Raw genomic sequence first — 25,506 nt, forward strand, 5'->3', positions numbered from 1 at the left:
GCGCGTGGGGCTCACAAGGCACAGGCACGGCCGCGCTCCCTCCCATGTACCGTGAATAAGCATGCCCGCGCTTCCGCAGCCCTCCCCCGCCGGCACCTCACACAGACCATACAACGCGGACCACCCCTCGCCCGGCACATCCTCCTCAGAGCAACAGGTGGTTCTGCGCCCCTCAAGTCGTCCGGGCTCCTACACGCCCGTCCCCACCCCTTCCAGGCTCGCAGGAGTCGCTGTGCTCTCGGCGTCCGCGGGCCGCACCGCGAAGGGCAGGGCAGGGCAGGGCAGGGCAGGAGCAGAGGCAGGCTGGGCGCCGCCCACGGGGCAGTAGGTGCTCCAGCGGGGACGCACAGAGGGCGGCGCGCGGGTCCTCAGGGCGGGCACCCTCCCGCGCGGGTCGGGATGCAGGGGACCGTCGCACCCCTCCCGAGCCTGACAGCGCAAGAAACCCTGCCCCGAGGCCCCGCGCCTGTGCCCGCCGCAGCCCTACCTGGAGCTCCAGGAACATTCTGGCCACTGGCTCCCCGCGCCGTCCTGCCTGGTCCGGCGTCCAGCGAGCGGCGGCTCCTCTGCCCGCGAGCCGAGCAAGCGCCCACTCCAGCGCCGGTCCCTGCCGCTGGACGCCTCCGCTGGAGGGGTGAGACCCAGGAAGCAGGGAACCGAGGGGCTGGGCTGGGGACCGTGGGGTCCGGGCGGGGCCGAGGGACCGCTAGGCCGGCCAGGAACGCGGGGCGGGGCCGAGGCTAGGAGCATGGCGCGGAGGTGGGGCAGGGACCCGGAGCGGCCTAGAGCGCTGTCAGGAGGCGCTGCCTGGGCCGGGCGCGCGCCTGGCGCTAGGTGTGGGGACGCCGTAGGTGCCGTGGTGTGAGGCTGGACGGGGCGTCTGGGATCGGCCGTGCCGGGGGTCGGTGATGGCGCGCAGGGCCAGCGAGGGGGCGCAGCGTGGGTTGGGGCTCGGCACGGGGAGGGGACGCCTCTTACCCCGCCCCGGCCTCACCTGATCGTAGACATCCACTACGGAACTACAGCAGGTGCTCCGCCAGCGTTCGGCTTGAATGCCTCCGCTGACGGGGTGCTCACTCCACACAGCTCTGGCCTGAGACGGGAGTCGCACAGAACTCCCTGTCCTTCCATTTCCTTGGAACGCGGGGGACACGGCAGCTGCTTTTGTGGGAGGACTGATCTGAGCCGCAGCAAGGGGTGGGCCGGGCACATGGCACAGTGACGCTCCTCCCGCCCCTAGAGCCCCAGCCTCAGAATGAATCTGTCAGGTGATGGGGCTACCCCTCCGCGCATTCCTGTGGTGGACCCCACTCCCTCAGAGGATGTGGACGGGAAAGATGCGCGGAGCCGAAGAGCGCCCTCTCCGGAGGTCTGGATTGGAGCACCCAGCACCTGAGCTGGGTGAGAGACCCCTTGGCTCTGGGGGAGTCCCAGCTGGACGGCAGGGCGGCCGCTAGGGAGAAGCAGGGTATGCTCAGCTTGAACCTCACAGAGAGGCTCTGACAACCCCGGAGAGCTCACAAGCCACGGGCTGATGGACAATCGTGACCCTGACAACATCTGGCCGCCCCAGGACGCCCATATCCTCACCCCACCTCCACCCCCATGGCTCTTGCCCAGGCCTTGCCAGAGGCCCTCTGCCTCCCAGCTTATTTGCCTGCTCACTTACTAGCAGCAAGAGTACCTACTAGGCTGGCTCGATGGGCAGTTGTCTCTGTCTTGGGAAAGTAGGGGCTGTGCTGGGTTCATTCACTGGCCTCCCTCAAGCCAGCTCAAGGGCCTGGAGACAGGAGTCCTTCTCCTGGAGTGCTGCCCTCTCACCCGCTCTTCTCTACCAGTGAGTGTTGGCCTGGCCTGGAACCGCTTCCCACTGCTCAGAGCATGTACTATACATTACTGCGTGGTACGCAGCGCCTGTGGGTGGGCAGTGCAGGGAGTATGAGGTAAACAGGCAGAAATGGCACAGTGGCCCTCCAGCTTTCACAATGTCCTCCCCAACTTTTGCTCTGCATCTTGTTTCAGGCCAGCCAGAAGATGCGAAGCTCATGGTAACCTTGGCAGGCGGACAGGTGGCATCAGGATGGTCTGGGCCTGCAGGGCCACCCTGTCCCTTCAGGTGGCTTCATGGAGAGCACCAAGAAGGTGAAACCTGGTGTCTTGCCTCTGGGGAAGCCTTCCAGGCACCTGCCCCTGCCTTCCTCAGCCCTGTACCGTGGCCCTGCAGAACATCTGGGCCCCGGGGTGGCCCCAGTGTTGTCTCAGGAAGTCCATGTGAGCAGTTGGCCCTGCTGCCTCCTGAACCCAGAGCCAGCATCCCCTCTGCCTCCCTGAATGTGACACTCTAGAAGAGGTGGTGGATGGGTGGGCAGCCCTACAAGCCTTCTTATGCAGTCACAGGGTCACTTCCTATCACGCTCATCCCAGATTGCACCAGTGTTACCCAAGGACCTTGATAAGGCAGACGCTTCCCCATGCTGACACAGATGGTGCTGTCTCCTTTACCCACCAGTGTGGCCTCAGCATTCATGTGTGACCTGACCCACATCCTTCCTGGTGCCTGAGGACGTGAGGAGGTTGCTATGCTGGGGCTGAGCCCTGCCAGGCGTCTTGCTTGCATCCCTGCAGCTGGGGCTGAGGCTGTCCTGCAGGGAGGGCCGGCAGGCTCCAAGGCAGAATCCCACTGCCACTTCAGAAAGTAGAGAAGAAGCCAGGTGTGGTGGGGCCAGTGGCCATCTGCCGGGACTTTGGGGAGACCAGACACACAGGAAGAGGCACTTTCTCCAGACGCCTCCTCTAGGGGCAGGGCACAAGGCCTGGAACAAGGCTGCCTCTGACCAGAGCAACAGAGGCTGCTCTGAGGATGGTGGAGCCTAGAGCAGGCAAGCTGTCAAGGTTCTGGGTTGAGGGTCACAGGAAAAGAGGCTGGACTCCCACTGATATGATTTGGGTTTGTGTCCCCACCCAAATCTCATGTTCAGTTGTAATCCCCAGTGTTGGAGGTGGGGCCTGATGGGAGGCGATTGGATCATGGGGGTGGAGTTCTCATGAATGGGTTAGCACCATCCCCTCAGTGCTGTTCTGTTAGTGAGTGAGTGAGTTCTGGAGGGATCTGACTGTTTCAAAGTGTGGGGCACCTCCCCCTTCTCTCTCTTGCTCCTGCCATGTGAGACACCTGCTCCAACTCTGCCTTCCACTATGAGTGAAAGCTCCCTGAGGCCTTCCCAGAAGCAAATGCTGCCACAATTCCTGTACAGCTTGCAGAGCCATGATCCAATTAAACCTCTTTTCTTTATAAATTACCCAGTCTCCGGCTTTTTTTTTTTTTTTTTTTTTTTGGAGATGGAGTCTCCCTCTATCACCCAGGCTGGAGTGCAGTGACATGATCTCAGCTCACTGCAACCTCCACCTTCTGGGTTTAAGCGATTCTCTTGCCTCGGCCTCCCAAGCAGCTGGGATTACAGGCGCACGCCACCATGCCCAGCTAATTTTTGTATTTTTAGTAGAGACGGGGTTTCACCATGTTGGCCAGGCTGGTCTCAAACTCCTGACCCAAGTGATCTGCCCACCTCGGCTTCCCAAAGTGCTGGGATTACAGGCATGAGCCACCATGCCCGGCCAAGGCCTTTCTTTATAGCAGTGTGAGAACAGACTACTACACTCGCAAAGGCTCCCTCTCAGGGTCCACCCTTGCTGTCGCCACACAGCAGCCGGAGGGGATCTCTTAGAACCTGAGTCAGAAGCTCCGTGACTCCCACCTCAATCTCAATGAAGGCAGAGTCCTAACGAATAGCCCCATCAGGGACCTCAGTGCTCCCTGCTCAGCCTCGACAGGCCCTGCCCACCCTCCCCCTGCGTGGAATGTGCTCTGCAGTGTCTGTGGCCCCCCACCCCAACAGGCCACCTTCTCACTAACACAGCTGCAATGCCACCCTCTGCCCCAGCATTTTCCTGCCATGGAACGGTTTTCCTCAATGTTACTGGGTCCAGCAGAGCCTTTCCACTTCCTGGTTCATTCGTCTGCTCTCCTGAGAATGTGAGCTCCATGAGGGCAGGATCTTTGTTTTGCTGACTGCTACATCCCAGTGACTGTAACAGGTCTGTGCACAGAGGCACTCAGAACCTATGTGTGTGCACGTGTGTGTGTGTGTGTCTGTGTAGGCAGATACAGAGACACAAGTGTGGATAAGGATATGGTTGTATATATCCAGCGCAGGACTCATATCCAAAATATATAAAGAACTCATGTAAATCAAAAAAGTCAGAAGACTCAATTTTTTACAAATAGGCAAAAGACTTGAAGACATATTTCACTGAAAGAAGGCTATCCAAGGGGTGATAGGCCTAAGAGAGCACCCAGCTCCATGACTCATCTGGAGAAGGCACTAAACTGTGGTGTGGCACCCTGCACATCCGGCAGCAAGGCTACCATCAAAAGGCAGAAAATGCCACGTGCTGACAAGATGGCACAACCCAAATTCTCAGCTGCTGGTGGCGAGGCAGGGTCAGCTGGTGCAGCCAGGCAGGAAAACAGCCCGATTATGCCTATGAACACCGACCACACCAGGCCCAGAAATTCCATCCTAGATGGAGGCCGGACAGAAACACTAGAGACTCACACCAAAGGACACACGCAGGAGTGTCTGCGGCAGCCCTACTCACAAGGGCTTCAAACTGAAAATGATCCAAGCATCCCCCACAGGGGACTGGGTTTCCACCGAGCTGCGGCATGTGTCACTCAATGGAATGCTCCAGGCCAAGGATAACGCACCCAGACAACCACAGGCAAGGGCAGGGAGTCAAGGACACCAGGCACAAAGAGCATCTAAGGCTGGCCCCATGCAGAGCCAGCTCAGGGCCGGGGAGGGCACCCTCACCCCCAGAGGTCCAGGGTGCTGCCCTGAGGCAGGGGCTGGAATGGGCTGGAATGGGCTGGATCTGGGTGTCCCCGCGGAGTCACCCCATGAAAAATCAAGTGTACACTGTGGCTCTGGCTCAGGCATGTTTCTGTGTGTGTTACACTTCAATCACATGAAGAAAACTGAAGGAGAGAAAAATAAGAGAGAACATCTGGGCCAGGACAGGCAGAAGCTGTCGGCACCTCAGGGCCTATCTAGGTCTGCTGTGGCCACACCTGAGGGAAGAAGGGACGTGGAGGAAAGGGCCTGAGCCTCCCTCCGCTCATCCCCCCAAGAACAAAGGCAGAGTTGGGGCAAACCCTGCTCCCTCTTCTAAAAGGCACAGCCTACAGGGTCAAGCAATGGCGAGTGAGACGCATCCACTGGTTTTGGAGGATGGAAGGTGGCCTGAGGCAGGTGACAGACCTTGCAGAACAGAGAAGCAGGAGCCCAGTGCCCCACAGGAGGCTGATGAGGACCACGCCAGTGCTACAGAGGCCCTCATGAGGCTCAGCCCACAGGGCCTTGGGTTCCAGGAGGAGGGTCAAGGGACAGAAAGGCCCTGGCCCCCCACCCTGCCCTGCCGGTGCCACCTCATTACCGGGCCACACCACACAGTCCAAGAGTTTCGGGTCCAAACCCTGAAGGTGATGGTGCACACCTCTCTATCTCCTTCAGGGCATGAAGTGGGGCCTGAGATGCCAATTCACAAGGGTGCTGGCAAAACACGAAGCAAAATGAACCAAGCCCTCAGTGAGCTCCAGAGGCTCCTCAGACAGCCCCTGCCTCCACAGGGGTCTGAGGGCTCACGCTGTCTGCCAGACTCAAGCCTCCTGCACACACAGCCATGGTCTGCAGAGGCCCCTCCAGGCTCCTCCGAGGCTGGTCAGCACCCCTGGGCAGAGGCCACTGATGGCCCCAATAAACCCACACCCAAGCACACCCACAGGCTCCAGGGAAGGTTGTCTGGCAGCCAACCCTGTCCCTTGGGTCAGTGGGGAACCCCTAAGCCTTCCAGAATTTCCCTCAGGCCATACCATTAGTGCTCCCTTTTGGAGAATAATGTTCCATGCACTGAATCACTCATGGCTTTAGGCAGAAGGCGTGAAGGAGGGGGTGAATGGGAGTCAGCTGAGCTTTCTGATGCGCAAGGCGGCATGCTTCCAGGCACCGGCATACCTGGGCAAGAGCCCACCGGCCACAGCGTCAGGCATACCTCTCCCCAGTCGTCTGAGTCAGAGCCTCCACCCTCACAAATGGGCACCTTTGAGAAGCACATCAAGGTACCATGGTGGATTTAGCCCTTACACATCCTCTTCTGCCTCCTGGGGTCCATGAGTCTTTCCTGAGGCTCTTCCTGGGGTCCTGTGTCCATGCGCCTTTGCCACCTCTCCTCAGCCACACTCAGAGCATCCAGAGTTTCAGCAACGCAGCAGTGTGGGAAAGGCAGGAATGCCAGGTTGGGAGGCTTCCTCCAAATGGGGCTTTCAAACCTGACCACACTGCCCAGGAGCTTGCTAAAAAGGCAGTGCCCAGGTGCCGTCCTCAGAGATCCTTCCTGCCCCCATGGGTGTGTGGGACTCAGTGCTCAGGGAGGCGGCACCAGTTAGAACTCGGCTTGGGATGCAGGGCCTCTGGTCCAGGGGAAGGGAGCCCACCACACTGAGTGCCAGCCTGCCACATGCACAGGGGACAGTGGAGAATGCATCCAGGGATGGGGGGGACACAAGGCATGGGGTGGGGACACAGCATCATGCCCAGCACAATGGGACCCAACAAGGGAGGAGGCTGCAGCCACACAGGCAGGATGGGTGAGGGCGAAGACAGGGCCCGGGAAGTCACTTCCCCGAGATGAAGCAGGTGATGACCAACAGGGACCCCTCCCGTCACAAGGCTCTGGATACCCACCCCATCACCTGAGCAGAGACCTGCACAAAGTGAGACACAGATAATACCCCTGACACCCCAATGAGAAAGAGAGAAGAGGGACAGCACATGGAAATAGGGCAGGCCCAGCCAGGAGCAAACTACTTCATGGTGACAAAAAGCTTGCAAGTTAAAGCCTTGAGTCATCACTTGGCACCTGTGAAATCTGCAAAAATAATGTTAAAGGTAATAAAGAGTGTGAGCTTAAGCGTCAGGGAGAAGCCAGGGTCACTGGCAGGGAAAGGAGAGAAGTGGACAGCAGGTATCCCCAAGCACCTCCCTGGAGCAAGGACAGCAGTGGCCCACTCAGGGCTCGCCCCTCCCTCGGAGCCCTTCACAGCCTCCTGAAGAAGGGAGACTCAGAAGAGACCCTGCCTGAGAGCTCACAGCTGAGACGCCCTGGTGTGTGGGGGACGGGGGGTATGCTTAGGACCATAGCGGGGTCTCAGGGCCAGCCGGGCCTTGTGGGAGGGTCTCAGGGCCAGCCTAACCTTGTGAAGGTCTTAAGACCAGGCTGGCCTTGTAGGGTGTCTTAGGACCAGCCTGGCCTTGTGGGGAGTCTCAGGACCAGTCTAACACTGTAGGGTATCTCAGGACCAGCCTGGCCTTATAGAGGGTCTTGGGACCAGGCTAACCTTGCAGGGAATCTTGTGACCAGCCTGGACTTGTTGGGGGTCTCATAACCAGCCTAGCCTTATAGAGGATCTCAGGGCAAGTGTGGCCTTGAGAGGGGGTCTCGGGGCCAGCCTGCTCTATGAGAATTTGGAGGCACCAGTCAAGGAGAGAGGCTTCTGTCTCCCTGGGCCCTTGGTTTCCACCCATCCTTGGCCAGCACCCTCACTCCTCCCCGACCCCGGAGGCTCCTAGTCTGTTCTCCTGCTTCACCTGCCCTCCAATAGAGCCCCTGGCCATCATGGGCCTAGGCCCCGGAGCTGATCCCTGACCCCACTGTTGTGCCCCTAACTCCCACTCTCCCCCTCCTCCCCTCCCCTCCCCCTCACCTCCATTTCCCCTCAGCCTCTGCCCTCTCCAGACCACAAATACAGTCTTCCTGACCCCGGCCCCTCCTGAGCTGCTTCCCAACCTCTCTTTTCTTCTCACCTACATTTCTAGAAAGAGCAGCTGCAACTGCTATTTTGCAGCCAATTCTGCCTCCTCCCTCCAGTCCCTGCTGTGCTCATCAGAGGCACCAGGCTAATGCAGGGCATGGGTTCCAACCAAGCCCAGGCCTGAATGCACTCATGCTAAGATGCCTAGCTGGCTCCGCTCTCCCCAAACTCAGCTGCTACTCCTCAGGGATCCCACGACACCCAGCCCCATAGAAGTCCCAGGGACCATCTCAGCATGGCCCCAGCACATAGACCACAGAGCTTCTCTGCCCTAATGTCCCAGGACCGCCATGGGATGCCTCCTCTCCCACAGGGATAGAGCCCTGTCCTGCAGACACTCAGGCACAGGCACACAGAGACCCAGCCATTGTACCTGTGGGCAGGGTTCTAGGCTCAGCACAGCCCACCTGCCCATCAGAGGAGTGGGCCGCACAGGCCAAGACGGACGGGCCTGACGCAGGTGTGCCTGAGACCCGCCTTGAGGAGGATTAGCCATCGTAGATTGAGACCCGCCTTCCGGGGGTGAGGAGGCGGGTGCTGCAGATTGAGACCTGCCTTCAGGAGGGTTAGCCACCACGGACTGACACCCGCCCTCAGGAGGGTTAGCCGTTCCGATTGAAAGTGTCTTCAGGGGGTTAGCCGTGGCTGGTTTGTGCGTGCCTACAGAAGGGTTAGCCGCCGCAGATTGAGACCTGCCTTCAGGGGTGTTGTATCGCAGATTGAGACCTGTCTACAGGAGGGTTAGCCATCGCAGAGTCAGACCTGCCTTCAGCAGGGTTAGCCATCGCAGATTGTGTGGTTTCCTACCCTTGAGCTGCTCAGTGTACTTCACCGAACTGCAGTACTTTGGATAGCTCTACTATTAGCGTTTTTGACAGTTTACTTATATTTTATTTAAGTTTAGTGGGGAAAGCCTGGGTTCCCCAACCTCCTCGTTCACTGCGCCAGCCCCATGTCCACATACACTCCTGCAACTCTGCAAAGACACCAGGGTGCTGTGAGGGTCCCGTGGGTTTCCCCAGCTCCTCTTTTGGCAGGTCCCTATAACACGCTGCAGGGCAGGGGAGAGGCTGTCTGTGATGGGCAGGGCCCCGACTGCCATTCGGGCAAGTGGGGATACTGGGGGACCCTGAAAGATATCAGGGTCAGGATGGTAGGACATGTGGACAGCAATGCATCTCAGGGAGTCCTACCCCCTCCTCCATGGGGAGGGCCCACAGCTGCCATCCCCACAAGCCAGAGAGGATGACACTCTAGGCTGGTGGAAAGGGACCTGATATCAAATGGAAATGAGGCAACCCACGAATACACAAGTCTGCAAGTGCTTCTGTGCATGTGTCTGTTCCTAGAGCAGACACAAATGTTCCAGAAGTTTCTTTCTTAGTCATTCACAGCATCACAGGCTCTCGAAGAAGGGGTATTATTCATTCTAATCAGCGGTGCTTGGAATGATGCCCCTGTAGTTTCTTCCCTTGCCCCAGACACCTGCAGCTCCCTGGAGAGAGCCCCTCAGCTCCTGGCAACTCCACGTGTTCCATAGCAGCTGCAGGGTATTCCACTGGGTAGGTGGGCTGCCACACATGTAAGAGGTCCTCTAGCAAAAGACACCGAGGTGCTTTGCAGTCTTTGGCAACTAAAAACACTCCTGCAATGGGCATTCTTGATGAAAAGTTTTTATTCAAATGTGTGACCATATATAAAAGATGAACTCCTAATACTTGATGTGCTGGGTCAAAGGTTATGACCATTGTAAGTTTAAAGAGACATCACAGAAGTGCTTTCAATAGAGTATAGCCAGGTAGTGAAAATGGTGGAGTAAGGACCTCTAAAAACCCTCTCTTCCATAAAAGCAACAAGAAAACCAGCAAAAAACAAAAAGGTCAGAATCCACTTTTTTAGAACTTCCAAAATTAACCAAAAGCTTGCAGAAATCTTAGGAGGATTTATTCAAAAAACATAACTGAATCTCAGTAAGAACTGCAAATTTTATAGCACTTGAACTTGCCTTAGTCCCATCCCTGACTCTCTATCCCAAGTGCCTTGAAAAGACCCCACATTCATCATGAAAACCACTAGCGTAGCAGCCCCTGGAGGGAAAACAGCAACGGAACTCTTTCAAAGCTTCATTCTCAGGAAACTGTCATTATTTGACCTGTCCAGTAGTTCCCATGGAGACCCCACTTACAAGGATGTCTGTATTTGACCTGACTCAGAGGTCTCAAGTACAAAAATCATATTCCCCAAGGTTCATTGTCAAAATAATTACTGGTATTTAATTTCACAAATGCCTGAAGCAGTAGATAACAGTGAAGCAAGCAATAGACTAACCAGAAAGCTTAAAAGGAAAGTTTCAGTAATGACATGATCATAGGGGTTTTGAAAAACTGCAGTGCATTCCTGAGAATCTAGAAGGTCAAGTGCATGCTCAGGGCTGTGCACATGCTCAGAAAAGTACTTGGGAAACCCTAAGCACTCACTTCTGGCTGACTTTGAGTCTCTGTGCAAGCAGGAAGAGAAGACTAAGGCAGAGTTATCAACTGCTTAGCTGAGAGCTGAAAGCATACCCAAAGGCACATCGCCCCTTAGCGAAGACTGAGAACTTTGTTGGCTCCAGGCACTTATGAAAATTTCTTTCCAATCATTATTTGACCACTAAGATAACTGAGCAGAGATTTCAGTGCCACACACAAAAGAATGCAGACTTTGCAGAGGTAATCCAGAAATGTCACAAAACAAACAACCGTTACCACAATAAACAGCAGCAGCAACAAACCCCAAAGAGTGGGGAGAATCTGATTTCCAGAATTGACTTACTAAACAAAAATTTTCAATTAGCTACTTTAAGTATATTTTTTAAAGACTGAAGGAAATGATGTTTAAAGAACTAAAGGAAAGTATGGAAACAATATATCAAACAGAGAATATCAATAAAGGAATACAAATTATAAAAAAGAACCAAGCAGAAATTCTGGTGTTGAAAACTAAGTAAATGAAATGAAACATAGCAAGAGGGGCTCAACAACAGGTTTGAACAGAGAGAAGAAAGAATCAGTGACCTGAAAAAACGTCCATTGAGATTATCCAGTCTGAGGCACAGAAAGAAAAAAGAAAGCAACAAATAAATAGAGCCACAGACACTGTAATGGACACTATCATATGTATAAGAAGAGTCTCAGAAAAAGTGGAGAGTGAGAAATAAGGCAGAAAAAAATATTAGAAGCAATAATGGCTAAAACTTTCTAAATTAGATGAAAATATTCATCTCCATATCCTAAAAGTTCAACAAACTCCAGGTAGATTTCTTATCAGAAACCATGAAGGGCAGAAAGCAGTTGAGCTGACATGTTCAAAATACTGAAAGAAAAGAGGTGTCAACCATGAATTCTTTATGCAGCAAAACTGTCATTCAAATATGAAAGGGGAAATTATCTGACAAATAAAATAGAGAACTCATCAGTAGAATACCTGCCTTATAAGAACTATTAAAGAGAGTCCTTCAGGCTGAAATAATAGGACAATAAACAGCAACTTGAAATCATGTGAAAAAATAAAGAGGGCCATTAAAGGTAACTTTACAAGTTTTATATTTATTGCTATATATTAGTAAATAAAAAAAAAGTATAAACACATTTTATGCACTTAACTCTATTTTTCTCCTATTTGAATTAAAAGACAACTGGTCTATGACCATACTACCCTGAATGTGCCTGAATTAAAAGACAACTGCATGAAACAATAATTATAAGTATAGATTGATGAGCACACAAGGTATAAAAATGTAAATTTAATGACAATAACAGCACAAAGGAGAGGAGAGGCAACAGAGCTACAGAGGAGCAAAGTTTTTCAATACTGTTGCAATTGAGTTTGTATTAATCTGAACATTGACATGTACATATTACATATACATAGTTATATGTTAAGATGTTAATTATAACCCTACGGACAACAGGTAAGAAAATAACTCAAAAATATACAATAAAGGAAAAGACAGAAATTAAAATGGTACACTAGATAATATCTAAATATCTAACACAAAAGAAGAAAATAATGAAGGACTAGAGGAACAAAAATGGCATAAGACATAAAAAACAAATAGCAGGCCGGGCGCGGTGGCTCACGCCTGTAATCCCAGCACTTTGGGAGGCCGAGGCGGGCGGATTACAAGGTCAGGAGATCGAGACCATCCTGGCTAATGCAGTGAAACCCCGTCTCTACTAAAAAATACAAAAAAATTAGCCGGGCGTGGTGGCGGGCACCTGTAGTCCCAGCTACTCGGGAGGCTGAGGCAGGAGAATGGCGTGAACCCAAGAGATGGAGCTTGCAGTGAGCAGAGATCGTGCCACTGCACTCCAGCCTGGGAGACAAAGCAAGACTCCGTCTCAAAAAAAAAAAAAAAAAAAAAAAAACAACAAATAGCAAATCCTACCTTATCAGTATTTACATTAAATGTAAATGAATTAAACACTCCAGTTAAGAGTCAGAGATTATCAGAGTTAAAAAAAAACATGATCCAACTACATGGCTTTCTAAAATAGACCCACTTTAGAGAGAAAAACACAAATAAGTTGAAAATGAAAATATGGCCGGGCACGGTGGCTCACGCCTGTAATCCCAGCACTTTGGGAGGCCGAGGCGGGTGGATCACGAGGTCAGGAGATTGAGACCATCCTGGCTAACACAGTGAAACCCCGTCTCTACTAAAAATGCAACAAAATTAGCCAGGCATGGTGGCGGGTGCCTGTAGTCCCAGCTACTCGGGAGGCTGAGGCAGGAGAATGGCGTGAGCCCAGGAGGCGGAGCTTGCAGTGAACCGAAACTGTGCCACTGCACTCCAGCCTGGGTGACAGAGCAAGACTCCATCTCAAATAAATAAATAAATAAATAAGAAAGTGAAAATATGAAAAAAGACATTCCATGCAAAAAGTAATCAGAAGAGAGCCAGAATGGCTATATTAATATAAGAGAAAATAGACTTTAGGACAAAAATTGTTACTAGAGACAAAGAAGGATATTTATAATGATTAAAGGGCTAATCAACAAGATATAACAATTACAAACAAATATATACCTAACAGCAGAGCCCCAAAATTCAAGAAGCAAAAACTGATAGAATTGAAGGAAGAAATAAGACAATTCAACAAAAATATTTGGGGAATTCAATAGCCCCACCTTCAATAATGAACAAAAACACTAGACAGTAGATCAGTTTAAAAAAAAAAAATCAGAAGACTTGAACAACAATATAAGCCAACTAGACCTAATAGACATCGACAGAACACTCCACTTAACAACAACAGAACACATACTCTTCTCAAGTGCACAGGAAATATTCTCCAGAATAGATCTTATGTTAGGCCATAAAGCAAATCTCAATAAATTTAAAAGGACTGAAATTATACAAAGTATGTTCTGTGACCACAATAAAATAACAGAAGTCAATAGCAGAAAGAATCTGGGAAATTTACAAATATGTGGAAATTACACAACATATTCTTAAATAACCAATGGAAAAAGAAGAAACCACAAGGGAATTCTCAAATTTACTTAAGTAAAAATACTATGAAATAAATGGACATGAAAACATAACATGCCAAAACTTATGGAATGCAGCAAAAGCAGTGCTGAGATTAAATATATATATAACTATAAATGTCCGTATTAAAAAACAGTTCTCAAATCAATAACCTAACATTCCACCTTGAGAAACTAGGAAAAGAGAAGCAAATTAAATTAACAAATAACAGAAGAAGAAAATACTATAGAGTGAAAGTAAATGAAATAGTAAAAAAAAATTTGAGAAAGTTAATGAAAAACCAAAAATTGGTTCTTTGAAAAATAAAACTGACAAACTTCTAACTACACTGAACAAGAAAAAAATAGAAAAGACTCAAATTAGTAAAATCAGAGAGGATATTACCACCACCTTTACAGAAATAAAAAGCACTATAAGGGAATACTATGAACAGCTGTTTGCCAAGAAATTAGATAAACTAGATGAAATGGGAAAATTCCTAGAGAAACACAAACTCTCAGACTGAAACTTAGGTCAGAATAAACCTATAACAAGATGTTGAATTAGTAATCAAAAAACTTCTCGCCCACAAAGAAAAGCCCAGGGCCAAAGTCACTGGTGAATTCTGCCAAACATTTGAAGAATTAACACCAATCTCTTACAATTTCCTTCAAAAAATAGAATACAAAGCACTAACCAATTCATTCCATGAGGTCACTATTGCCTTAATACTCAAACCAGGTAACAAAATCACAAGGAAAAAAAACTACCATAAATGTAGATGCAAAACTCCTCAACAAAATATTAGCAAATCGGATCCAACAGCATATTTTGTAAGTATTCATCACGACTAAGCTGTAAGTATTCAAGGAATGTAAGGTTAGATCAACATACAAAGATCAATGTAATATACCATATCAATAGACCACATAATCATCACAATAAATGCAGAAAGATCATTTAATAAAATCCAACATCCTTTGAAGATTTAAAAAAATGCTCAACAAACTAGCAACTGAGGGGAACTTCATCAATCCAATAAAGGATATCTGTGAAAAATCCAAAACATCATAGTTAATTGTAGAAGACCAAAAGCTTTCCTCCTAAGGTCAAAAACAAAACAAATATGTCTACTCTTGCCTCTTCTATTTAACATTGCTCTGGAGGTTCTGGCTTAGGCAACTGGATAAGAAAAAGATATAAAAGACACCCATATTGAAAAGAAGAAGTAAAACTATCTCTATTTGCAGATGATCTCGTATATAGGAAGTCCTAAGGAATACACATACACACACAGACACACACACTATTAGAACTAATAAATAAATTCAGCAAGGCTACAGGATACAAGATCAATATATGAAAATCAATTGTAATTCTATATGGTAGTAATGAACAATCTGAAAATAAAATTAAGAAAACAATTCAATTTGTAATAGCATCAAAGAGAATAAAATAATTATAAATTTAACAAAAGTATAAGACTTGTACACTAAAAACTACAAAACATAGTTGGGAGAAATTAATGTAGACTTAAATAAGTGGAAGGACATCCCATGTTCATGGATTGTAAGACAATATTCTTCAGATGGCAATACTCTCCAAATTGACCTACAGATTCAACGCAATCCCTATCAAAATTCTAGCTGGCTTTTTTTGTTGTTGTTGCACAAATTGACAAGCTGTTCCTAAAATTCCTATGAAAATGAAAGGGACCTGGAACAACCAAAACAGTCTTGAAAAAGAAGTACAAAGTTGGAGGACTCACATTTCCTGACTTCAAAACTTACTACAAAGCTACAGTAACTAAGACTGTGTGGTAATGGCATAAAAATAGACCTATAAATCAACAGAATAAAGGTGAGAGTCCAGAAATAAACCTACACCTCCATGGTCACTCAGTTTTTGTCTAGAGGGTCATAATAATCTAATAGGGAAAGAATACTCTCTTCAACAAATAGTGCTGGGACAAGCAGATAGCCTCAAACAAAGGAACTCATTTGGACTTGTACCTCGTACCATATACAAAAATGAATTCCAATGGATCAAAGACATAAATGCAAGACCTAAAACTATAAAACTCTTAGAAGAAAACAGGTGTAAATCTTTGTGACCTTGCATTAGGTAATAGCTTCTTAAATATGACACCAAAAGCACATGCAGTCAAATTTAAAACAGATAAATTGGACTTGATCCCATAAAAAACTTGTGCTTCAAAGGACACTATCAAGAAGAAATGGAAAACACTACCCTCAGAATGGGAGAAGATATTTGCATACCATATATGTTATAGGGTCTAGTATCCAGAATATATGAAGAACTCTTACAATTCAATGATAAAAAGATAGCCCAATTAAAAATGGGCAAAGGCCCTCACAGACATTTCTCTGAAGAAGATGTACAAATGAACAATAGGCACATTAAAATTGCACAAAATTATTAGTTATTAGGGAAATGCAAATCAAAACCACAGTGAGACACTACCTAACAGCTACTGGGGTGGATATAATAGAAAAGACAGTAATAACAAGTGTTACTGAGGATGCTGAGAAACTGAAACTCTCATACTTTGCTGGTAAGGATGTAAAATTGTGCAATCTATTCAAAAAATGATCTGGTATAGTTCCTTAAATTGTTAAACAGAGTTATGATAGGACCCAGCAATTCCGCTCCTTGTATTCCACAAAATATTTAAAAACCTCTGTCCACACAAAAACTTGTGCACAAATGTTCACAGCAGCATTCTTCATATTAGCCACAAAGTGGAAACAACCCAAATATCCATTAACTAATGAGTGTGGTTTATCCATACACAGCAGTAAGAAGGAATGAAATACCAACATGCTACAACACTGAAGAACTTGAGAACACTATGCTAAGAGAAGGAAATGTGACAAAAAAGGCCATGTTGCATGATTCCACTTATTCAGATATCCAGAATAGGCAAATTCGTAGAGTCATAAAATAAATTAGTGGTTACCAGAGGCTGGTGGGTTGGGGAAGGGGCAGTTTGGGGGATAATTAAGAAGTTCTGGGCTGGGCATGCTGGCTCAGGCCTGTAATCCCAGAACTTTGGGAGGCCTGGGCAGGCAGATCACCTGAGGTCAGGAGTTCAAGATCAGTCTGGCCAACATGGTGAAACTCCATCTCTACTAAAACTACAAAAAAATTAGCCAGCCATGGTGGCACACGCCTGTAATCCCAGCACTTTGGGAGGCCGAGGTGGGAGGATCACTTGAGCTCAAGAGTTTGAGACTAGCCTGAGCAATATAGTAAGACCCCCATTTCTATTTATAAAAAATAAGATAATTGAAAAAAAAAAAAAAAGTGGCCGATTATGGTAGCTCATGCCTGTAATCCCAGCACTTTGGGAGGCTGAGGTGCATGGATCACTTGAGGTGAGGAGTTCGAGACCAGCCTGACCAACATGGTGAAACCCCGTCTCTACTAAAAATACAAAAATTAGCTGGGCATGGTGGCGCATGCCTGTGATCCCAGCTACTCGGTAGGCTGAGCCCAGAGACTCAGTTGAACCTGGGTGACAGAGGTTGCAGTGAGCCGAGATGGCACTACTGCACTCCAGCCTGGGCAACAGAGACTCGGTCTTAAAAAAAAAAAAAAAAAAAAAAGAGGTTCTGGAATCAAAGATGATGGTTCCATTTGTGAATACACTAAAACCCACTAAATTGTGCACTTTAAAAGGGTAAAATTTAAGTTATGTGAATTACATATTTCAATTTCTTAGAAGAAAAGATGACAATGGCCAAAATCCCACTACCAGGACAGCACTCAATGACCTTCACAGGCACCACAATCTAACAGGTGAGAATGATCTCACTGCAGGCTTAATTTGTATGTTGTTAATTATGAGTGCGAGTGAGCAATAAGGCATTTTTTTTCTTGAATGGTGTGTTTGGGGTTTCCCCTTTATTCAACTAGTCTGTAGATTTTTTTCTGATTCATTTTTCTTTGGCCTGAGTTTAAGGCTAGGTAATGGTATTCATTCATCCAATAACTGTATCTTGAGGGCTTAGGGTTGCCTCGCCCTGTTCTAGGCAGTGGGATATGGTCATAAACATGACCCACAGAGTCCTGGGCCTCATGAGGCATAAACGGTCAAGGGGAGACACAAATACTAAACAGGGAAACACATACCAGCCGGCAATAAGAGCTGTGGAAAAAACTAGAGCAGGTGGGGAGAGCCAGGAGTGGATGGGGGCAGGGCTCCATTGGTGATAATATGGGCCAGCTGGAGAAGGCTCCTCAGATGAGGTGACTTCTCACCCGCAGAAGCAATCCACATAGGGAAGAACTGACCTCAGAGGAAACAGACACTCCAGGCAACAGAGGAAAGCATAAAAAGCAATTGTGAGGGAGAGAGACCTGGTCACCTGTGTCCATCTGAGGAGCAGGACACCACGGCTGAGAATCAACCAGACTCTAAGAACAGTAGCCAAGACCTGCAGCCATCCCCTCACTGCCCCACACCCACACCACTGCCAGCTCCCACCTGCTGTTGTGCTACCCACTTCCCACATCTGACCATCTGTCTGTCCATCCTCCCTGGTAAGCCCTCATCCAAGCGGCCATCCACTCTCCAATGCGGGGTTGCAGGACCCCCACTCCACCCCAGCTAACCATGCTCTTCTGAGTCAGGGTCCTGGGGGAAGGGGGTTCTGTTGGCCTCAGCTTCTGAAAGCACTTTCGTGGCTCCAAGAAGGAAGACAGTGCTGGTGATTTGGCCAGCAAGGCCCAGCCTCACCCTCTCTCCCCATTGCTGTCGGCTGGCTCTGCTCCCCCAGGCACACAGCGGTGCAGGGTCCTGCCCAGGCCAGCTGACATCACTGCCAAGATGGGACTGAAATATCAGTGTCTGCACACAGCTCGGGCCAGCAGGGCATCCTGGTCCCTGGCTGGCCCTGGGGCTTCCTGTTCCCCTTGCCTGCCAAGCAGGGCCAGCTCTGTGTCCCTCAGAAGGAGCCAGCTGGGAAGGCCCGTGGTCAGGAGGGGATGGGCCCCAGAGTGTCCCCCAATCCTCACAGTCCAAAACAGAGGATGTTCCTGCCCCCACCACTGGCCCCCACGCCAGGAAGCTGCTGCAGCCACCAGGGTCTGATGCTGCCTAATCAGGGAAGGTGCTCCTGCAGGGACTTTCATGTGTGTTTAATGTATATTTAAAAGCAAGATTATTCAGTGCCCTCCCTCGGGGAAAGTCCCCTGGGGAGAAGGCACAGTGCTCACAGCAGGGTCCAGCGGCCAGGGCAAGCACACCACCTCTGTGTCTCCCACCAAGGGAGCTGGCAAAAGCCCTTCACCTTTCTGAACTTCAGTTTCCTCTTCTAGAAAATGTGGTGAATGACATGTGCCTGAGGGACCGGTGCAGCTCCCTGCGAGGCACCTTCTCTGGCACTGTGTACCCTTGGCCAATGCGCAGTCTCGGAGCTATGGAGGAATGCAGCCTGGGAGCCAGCTGCCTGGACACTGGTTTCACTACAGCTGGGGAGAGGGGGGCCAGCTGGAATGGAGGAATGGGGACAGCCCCTGTGGTGGACACACCTGAGCAGCTATGATGGTTTCCCTGTTGAAGGATGCAGAGACCACCTCCCAGGTCCACGTGCCATCACCAGCCATAGGACACAGTCGTCCCAGCTGACCCATGACAGTGCCAATTCTGCCTGCTGCTTGACATAAGTCACTCTCAGAAAGTGCCCTACCCCACTCGAGAAGACTGCTAGAAACAGATTCCTGGGCTCCACCCCCAGGCCGAGTAAATCAGAGTCTGGGGGTGTGGCTCTGAGGTTGGAATCTTCTGCCAGCTCAGTGGGGACCCCAGCACACAGCCAGACTTGAGAAGCCCCAAGTGTGGGGTGTGCCGAAGGGGGAGGCGGTGGGGGGGGGGGGTCAGGCACCCTAGGGGGTCCCTTCCATGATCCATTCCACAGAGGCTCCTTGCTTACATCTGCCCCTCACCTAGCCCCAAGGTCAGGTCAAATGTCAAAAGCACATGAGGGGCATTGTTGCTCCGCTGTTTTCCCACCTGTGACCTGGTCAATGGCGGCTTCCCAGCTGGAAGGGGCAGAGAGGGCTGGAGGTTTGGGAGTGGTGGTCCTGGGGAACAAGGCTCAATGGACCCAGGCACTGACAGGCAGCCCTGCTGAAGCCAGAGACACCTGGGTCGAGGTGGGGACGTGCAGGCAGGAGCTGCCCAGGGCCAGGCAGAGGCTCCAGCAGCGAGCCTCACAGCTGAAGGAAATGTGTGAGGAGGGGCCTGGGCCTTGCTCTAGGGAGTGCCTCTGAGGCTGCAGGGCATGGAAGGAAGTGCCTATCCCCTGATGGAGGCCGGGAAGGTGCCAGAAACCCAGAAATCCAACAGGAAGGGCTGCAGGAAGAGGCCTGCTCTGCTGGCTGGGCCCTGATGGCACTCTTCTGCAACCCAACTTCTGAGACTCAGTTTTCCTTCCTGCCGCAGTCCCAGCATGCAGCACTGATCAGCCAGCGGCAGCCGCCTGGGGCCCTCATGAGAAGCACCCTGTCGGTTCGGCACCAGGTCCCTAATATCCCCCCAATATGAGGATTGTGTGCTTCCCATCTGCACACCGCTGCTGCCTGAAGCGTCTTGTGGGGCCCCTCACCGTCCTAGGATTTGCACCTCAGCTGGAGTCCCCTAGGAGGCACAAAGGCTGGACCAGGAACAGCGTGGCTTCCAGAACACACCCACGCATGCCCAGGAAAGAAAAAGCCACACAGATTGATTTACTGCTTCTGCTTTGCCACTGAGCACAAGGTGTCAGTGTGTGTGATGGACGCGGGACGCTGTGAAAATTGAGATGTCAGCCCAGAGCCCACAGCCCACACCACCTCACCTCCAGACGCAGTCAGGGGCGGCACAGTCCTGTTAATTGCGAGCCCTGAGCAGACTGTGAAACTTGCTTGTTGAGCGCTACCTGGGGAGCTCACCCTGTCCGGATGGTCGGGAATCCGCACTCTCTGGCTCATGGGACACCTCTGCTTCTGCCTCCCTGTGCACAGCCACTCCTCCAGGACTGTGAGGGGGACCAGGCCTTCGTCTGGCCCAGCACTGGTGTGGACCAGACCCCCGATCCTCACAAGTACCAGTTCTCTCCTTGCTGTTGTCAGGTTCGGAGGGGACAGGTGAAGGTGCTGTGCCACAGGGAGTCTCCCCAACAAGACAGACCCCTGGAGATGCAGGAGCAGGCAGACAGGGAGGCCCTGCTGGATGGTAGCGGAACCCTGAGGACACACAGGGTGGTGTCGAGCTCTCACCTGGCCCTGGCCATGAGGAGTGTTATCAGAGGGTGAGGACGCAGAGGGCACCTGTCGCCATTGATGCTGGGATGACCAAGGACAGTGCCTGGGTCAGGCCCCCAGACGCAGAGGTGGCTTGGGGAAATAGAGGGCTGACCCAGGCACTCCTGTGTGTGCACGGTACTGCCACTCACCCACACGGGTGTGCATACACAGGCACACTCCACATCGTTGACATATCTTTAGTTTCAAGGGTGTCAGCAGGTGGGACACAGAGCAGTGCACCCCAGAAGGAGCAGACAGACCAGCAGACCCACCTCTCCACAGCCAGGCCTAGGTGGGCAGGGGAACCAGGCCAGGAGTCAAGGGCCTGGCCAGGCACTTGGAGTTGGAAGGCAGGGAGGAAGGGGTGGGCTACAGGGCTGCGGGGCAGGCTGGGGCTCGGCATCCAGCAGCTCTTTCTAGTAGGCAGGCCTGCCTGGGAAGGGAGGGCAGGGCATTAAGCCACGGTCAGAAGGCTACCAGGCAGGCCACTGGGCAGGCTGACCCTCCAGTGGGGCACAGCTGCCCAGGCACACAGCCAGAGGCAGACAGGGTGGATGGGAGGCCTCGGTCTGCCACCAGGCAGGGCTCAGATCCCACATCTGCTACCTGCTGTGAGTCCTGGGTAGTCAGTGACTCTGTCTTCCAAACCCAAGTGCCTGACCAGGCCCTTGACTCCTGCTCAGCCGCGGACTCCCAGGAAGGGAGGGGACCTGACTGTGAGGCAGACATGGTGCACTTTCTTTTCTGAAGGTCTGATTTCCCCTCACGTGTCCCAAGCTCAGGGGCTTTTAGCAGAGGCAGAGGACCCTGTTTCAGGGCTCGGCTGCCAAACTCACCTGACTCTCACTGGCAACAGAGCCCCTCCACAGAGGCTTGCAGGCTCCCTCTGCTGCACACCCAGTGATTGGCTGGCAGGGGGAGGCAGCACCCGAGAGAGACCCCTGTGCCTCCTGCTCACCCTCAACACAGACCCACTGGGACTAACCGCTCCCCTGCACCCTGGCACTCATCGTCTGCACCCCACTGGAACCCACAACCTGCTGCCAACAACCCCAGCTCTCCTCACAGAGCACCGCACCCCACGCCTTCAGGATTAGCGAGTTCAAAGGAGCCCATCATGGGCAGACCCCCATGGTCTCCTCTGTCCATGCCCCAGACAGAGGGGCTGTGCACACCCAGCCCGGGGAAGGCCCACAAGCGGGGGTGCCCCCACATATTCCCACGCCCACCGTAGCAAAGCCACCTGCAGGAGGGGCCCGGCCAAGTCCAGCCTTCCTGACACCCACCCCCACACCGCCCACCACCTCATTCTGATGTGTTCAGCGGGTGCCGCAACCTCCAAACTGCCCCGTGTGTGGATTTGGGGTCCTTGTAGCTCCCCAGACTGTAAACTCCCAAATCCCCGGGGAGGGCTGTTTTGCTCACCTCATGTGAGGGATTAGGCTCTCAAGAGTGGGTATGGCCCCCAAATATGCCCACAGCCTGATCTCCGGAACCTGGGAATGTTCCCTTATTCGGCAAAAGGGACTCTGTAGGTGTAATTAGGCAGAGGCTCTTGAGGCTGCTGGGAGATTCTCCTGGGTGGGCCCATTGTATTCACAAGTCCTTAAAGTTGAAGAATCTTTCCCGGCTGCAGTCAGAGAAAGTGTGAGGACAAGGCAGGGTCAGGCAGATGGTGGCGTGAGGGGACCCAACACCTGTGGCTGGCTCGGAGATGTGGAGAGCCTCACACAAGGCCCAGAGGGAGGCTCTAGGGGCCCTCAGGGGCCAACATCCCACAGGGGAGGGGGACCTCACGGAACAAGATTCTACCAACAGACACATGCGTGACCACCATTCTGCCTGGAGCCTCCGAAGAGGCAGGCCGGCCAGCGCCTTGACCTCAGCCCCTAAGACCCGACCCAGCCTCAGACTTACTGGCCGAGATAAGCAGCATGTGGTGCTGAAGCAGCTCCATCTGTGGGACTTTTTTGCAGCAGCAATAAGAGGCAGGGGCAGCCCACCCTGCTCTGAGCACCAGCCAGCTGGCCACAGGCACAGACCACAAGGGCAGGACCCCTCTAGGGCTCACCCGGCAGTGCCCCTAAGCTGGGCCTGGGGCAGGCCTGCCTCGCCATGGGGTCTGGCACCATCCTCCCCACCCTCAGGCCCATAGAGGGCAGACAGAGACCCACATGCCAGGCCCAGTGCTCGGTGGATGGCCTCCCACCAGGGCTGTGCTCTGTGACCCCAGCTGTGCAAGGAAGAAGTGGGCTGCAGGAAAATACCCCCTGCAAGAGACCCTGGAGCCAGGACACTTCAGGGAGGGCGGGAGACAAACAGAGAGGGCCTTCAGGGGCCTCTTGGGAACTGCAGTGTGCCAGTGGCACCAGGACAGCTGTGGGGCCATGGAGGGCTGCAAGGGGCCATGTAGGTAGACCCCCCAGTGCTGGCGGCCTCCACTTGTTGCCGCCTTAGATCTGTGTGGTGGGGCACTAGCCCTCCTGCTGAGGGCACGGGTTTCCTAACAGGCACCTATCCTTCAAGCTCCTTGGGCCTGGCCCAGACCTTTCCGCCCTGTGGGCTGTGCTCTTCCTGCTGGTCCTGCCTGCCCTCTCCACCTTGGGCCTCACGGCAGCACCGCTAACCCCTGCCCTAGGGCCTGGTATACTATTGCAGGGCCTGGAACTGACACCTTCACACCCAGGTCACAGTGCAGTGACACCCGGCCTCTGGGCCTCAGCTGCAGGCAGAAGGCTGGGTGGGGGCTAGGTGGGGGCTGGGAGTCCTATAAGGCTGTGTTCCCTGAGCAAGTGGCTGTGGTCACAGGCAAGGATGGAAACCGCTGCTGTAGCTCAGAGGTAAAACGGGTCTCTGTGGGATGAGCTCCAAGCAGGGGTCCAAGCAGAGGCTCCTCTTAGGGTCCCCAGAATAATACCTGACTAAAGGGAGGGATGAAAGGAGACAGTCCCTTTATGGCACATAAGCAATGACACCAGTGCCTCCATTGGGTCTGACATTGGGACCTCCTTGTGTAGCTGGTGGCCCCAGGGCTCCTGACACACTCGGCTGGGAATGCTGGGGACTTTCCTCCCGGACAGAGGCTCCCCATTCCCAGGCATCTGGAGAGGAAACCAGGAAGTGTGGGGTTTCCAGCATCTCCGGGAAGCCCCAGCCACTGCCTGGTCACTGCCTGGCAGAGTCCAGCCCCACCAGCCCAGCCCCTCCAGCCGGTGTCGGGCTTGGCTGCAGTGGGAATGCACAGCAGGAAGGACAGCAGGATCCAGGAAATCTCCCAAAGTCACTATGCTGCACGGCCCCACCCAGGCCCCAGCGCCCTCCAGGCCCCTCACACCACCTAGGCCAAGCTGCCCGGCCCTGCCTGCCTAGGCTGCCCACTCAGCATCGCTCCTTCCTGCCCCACCCACTGCCATCTGGGCCTGGACGGCTCCAGGATATCCTGGACAGTGGGGCAGGCTGAGGTGAGAGAGCTGACCACCGTCCTGACCCAGCCCCAGGGCTGCACCCTCATGCAAAGGCTGGGAACAGCTGCCCCCACCTCCTCTTAGGCTGCAAGCTCTGGGGGCAGGCACACTCCTCACTCCTTGTCTCACAGCCCTGCCCAGAGCCTGCACCTGGAGCAGGACAGGAACATCACAGCTCTGCCATGTACCCTCTGCAGCCACCGCTCTGAGGAGGTGAGGAGTGTCACTGGCATTTCATAGCAGCACAGACTGAGGCCAGAGACCGGAAGTGTCTGTCCAAGGACACAGGACACTGGTCAGGGCCAGAGTTAAAACCAAAACCCAGACTCCCATGTCAGGGGAACCCTGGAGCCAGGGCTAGGGGTGCTGGGGTGGGAGTAGGCACGAGTGTTGGCTCAGGACCACCAGGTGGTGGGTGTGTGGCCGTTCCTGGGCACCCGTCACCCTTGGCTTCTCTGGGCTGGCTCCTGGCCCTGTCTGCCCACTGGCACCCCACTCCCCCAGAGGAGGACCAGTCTAGAGTTGGGGCGCAGTGTGGTCTGGGCTTCTCCGATGCCCTCCTTGCTCCCCTGGTTGCCAGCAATGCTAAAACTGCACGCCTGTGATCAGGGAGGCCCTCTCAGCTTGACTGCTCTCTCCTGCCCCCTAGAGCTACCACAGTGTTTACACAGAGGCTGTCCCCAGCCTAGGGGGAGCACTGTGCAGGAGGAGGCCCCCAGGGGACCCGGAGTGAACTGACTTCAGGGAGCCCATGCTAATGACTGTCCTGGCCACACTGTGCCCCACAAGCCACAGGTGGAGTGAGGATGCTGAGGGGGCCTGGAGCCAAGACAAGGCAGGCCAGGCAGGGGCAGGTGCGGCAGGTGCTGCTGGAGTCCCCCCCAGCCCTACCCAGAACACACAGCAGCCTGCATCCAGGCAGCCAGTGGGGAGCTTGGTTCTTGATCCAGCTGTGACTGGCTGTGTCCTCCCTGGACCATGTTCTCAGAGATGGGACAAGGGCTGAGGGGCTTGTCACAGGCAGAAAGAAGAACGGGAACAGGAACCTCAAGGAAAGAAAGGGCTGGTGGGGGGTTGGGGGGGTGAATCAACAGCCAAGGGAGGTGGGTGAAGAAAGTGAGGTGCAGCAGGTCAAAGTCACAGACCAGAGTGGCCTCTCCGGGGTCCCTGCCCACATTGTAACGCATGGGCTACCTCTCTCGGCTTCCAGGGCACTGCACACTCAGTGTGACTCTGGACCTCAGCCCCTTCCCCCACCTAGTCTCCCATCCCTGGTTCTCTCCACG

General features: G+C 52.4%; 1 protein-coding gene across 2 annotated transcripts in view; it reads right to left on the bottom strand.

Moving 5' to 3' along the window:
- The window catches only part of RASGEF1A (RasGEF domain family member 1A), a 70,430-nt gene that overhangs the window by 34,668 nt on the left and 10,256 nt on the right, over positions 1-25,506 (bottom strand). The window contains exon 1 of one of the 2 annotated variants that reach the window (XM_055275236.2): positions 488-1,547. The exons of the other annotated variant lie outside the window; for it this stretch is intronic. Within the exon in view, the coding sequence (XP_055131211.1) occupies positions 488-505 (18 nt within the window). The 5' untranslated portion in view covers positions 506-1,547. Of the gene's footprint in view, positions 1-487; positions 1,548-25,506 lie in introns of those variants that run through there. 2 annotated transcript variants of the gene reach the window in all.

Source organism: Symphalangus syndactylus, chromosome 4 (assembly GCF_028878055.3).
Source record: "Symphalangus syndactylus isolate Jambi chromosome 4, NHGRI_mSymSyn1-v2.1_pri, whole genome shotgun sequence".
In the NCBI taxonomy this organism is placed as follows: domain Eukaryota; kingdom Metazoa; phylum Chordata; class Mammalia; order Primates; family Hylobatidae; genus Symphalangus; species Symphalangus syndactylus.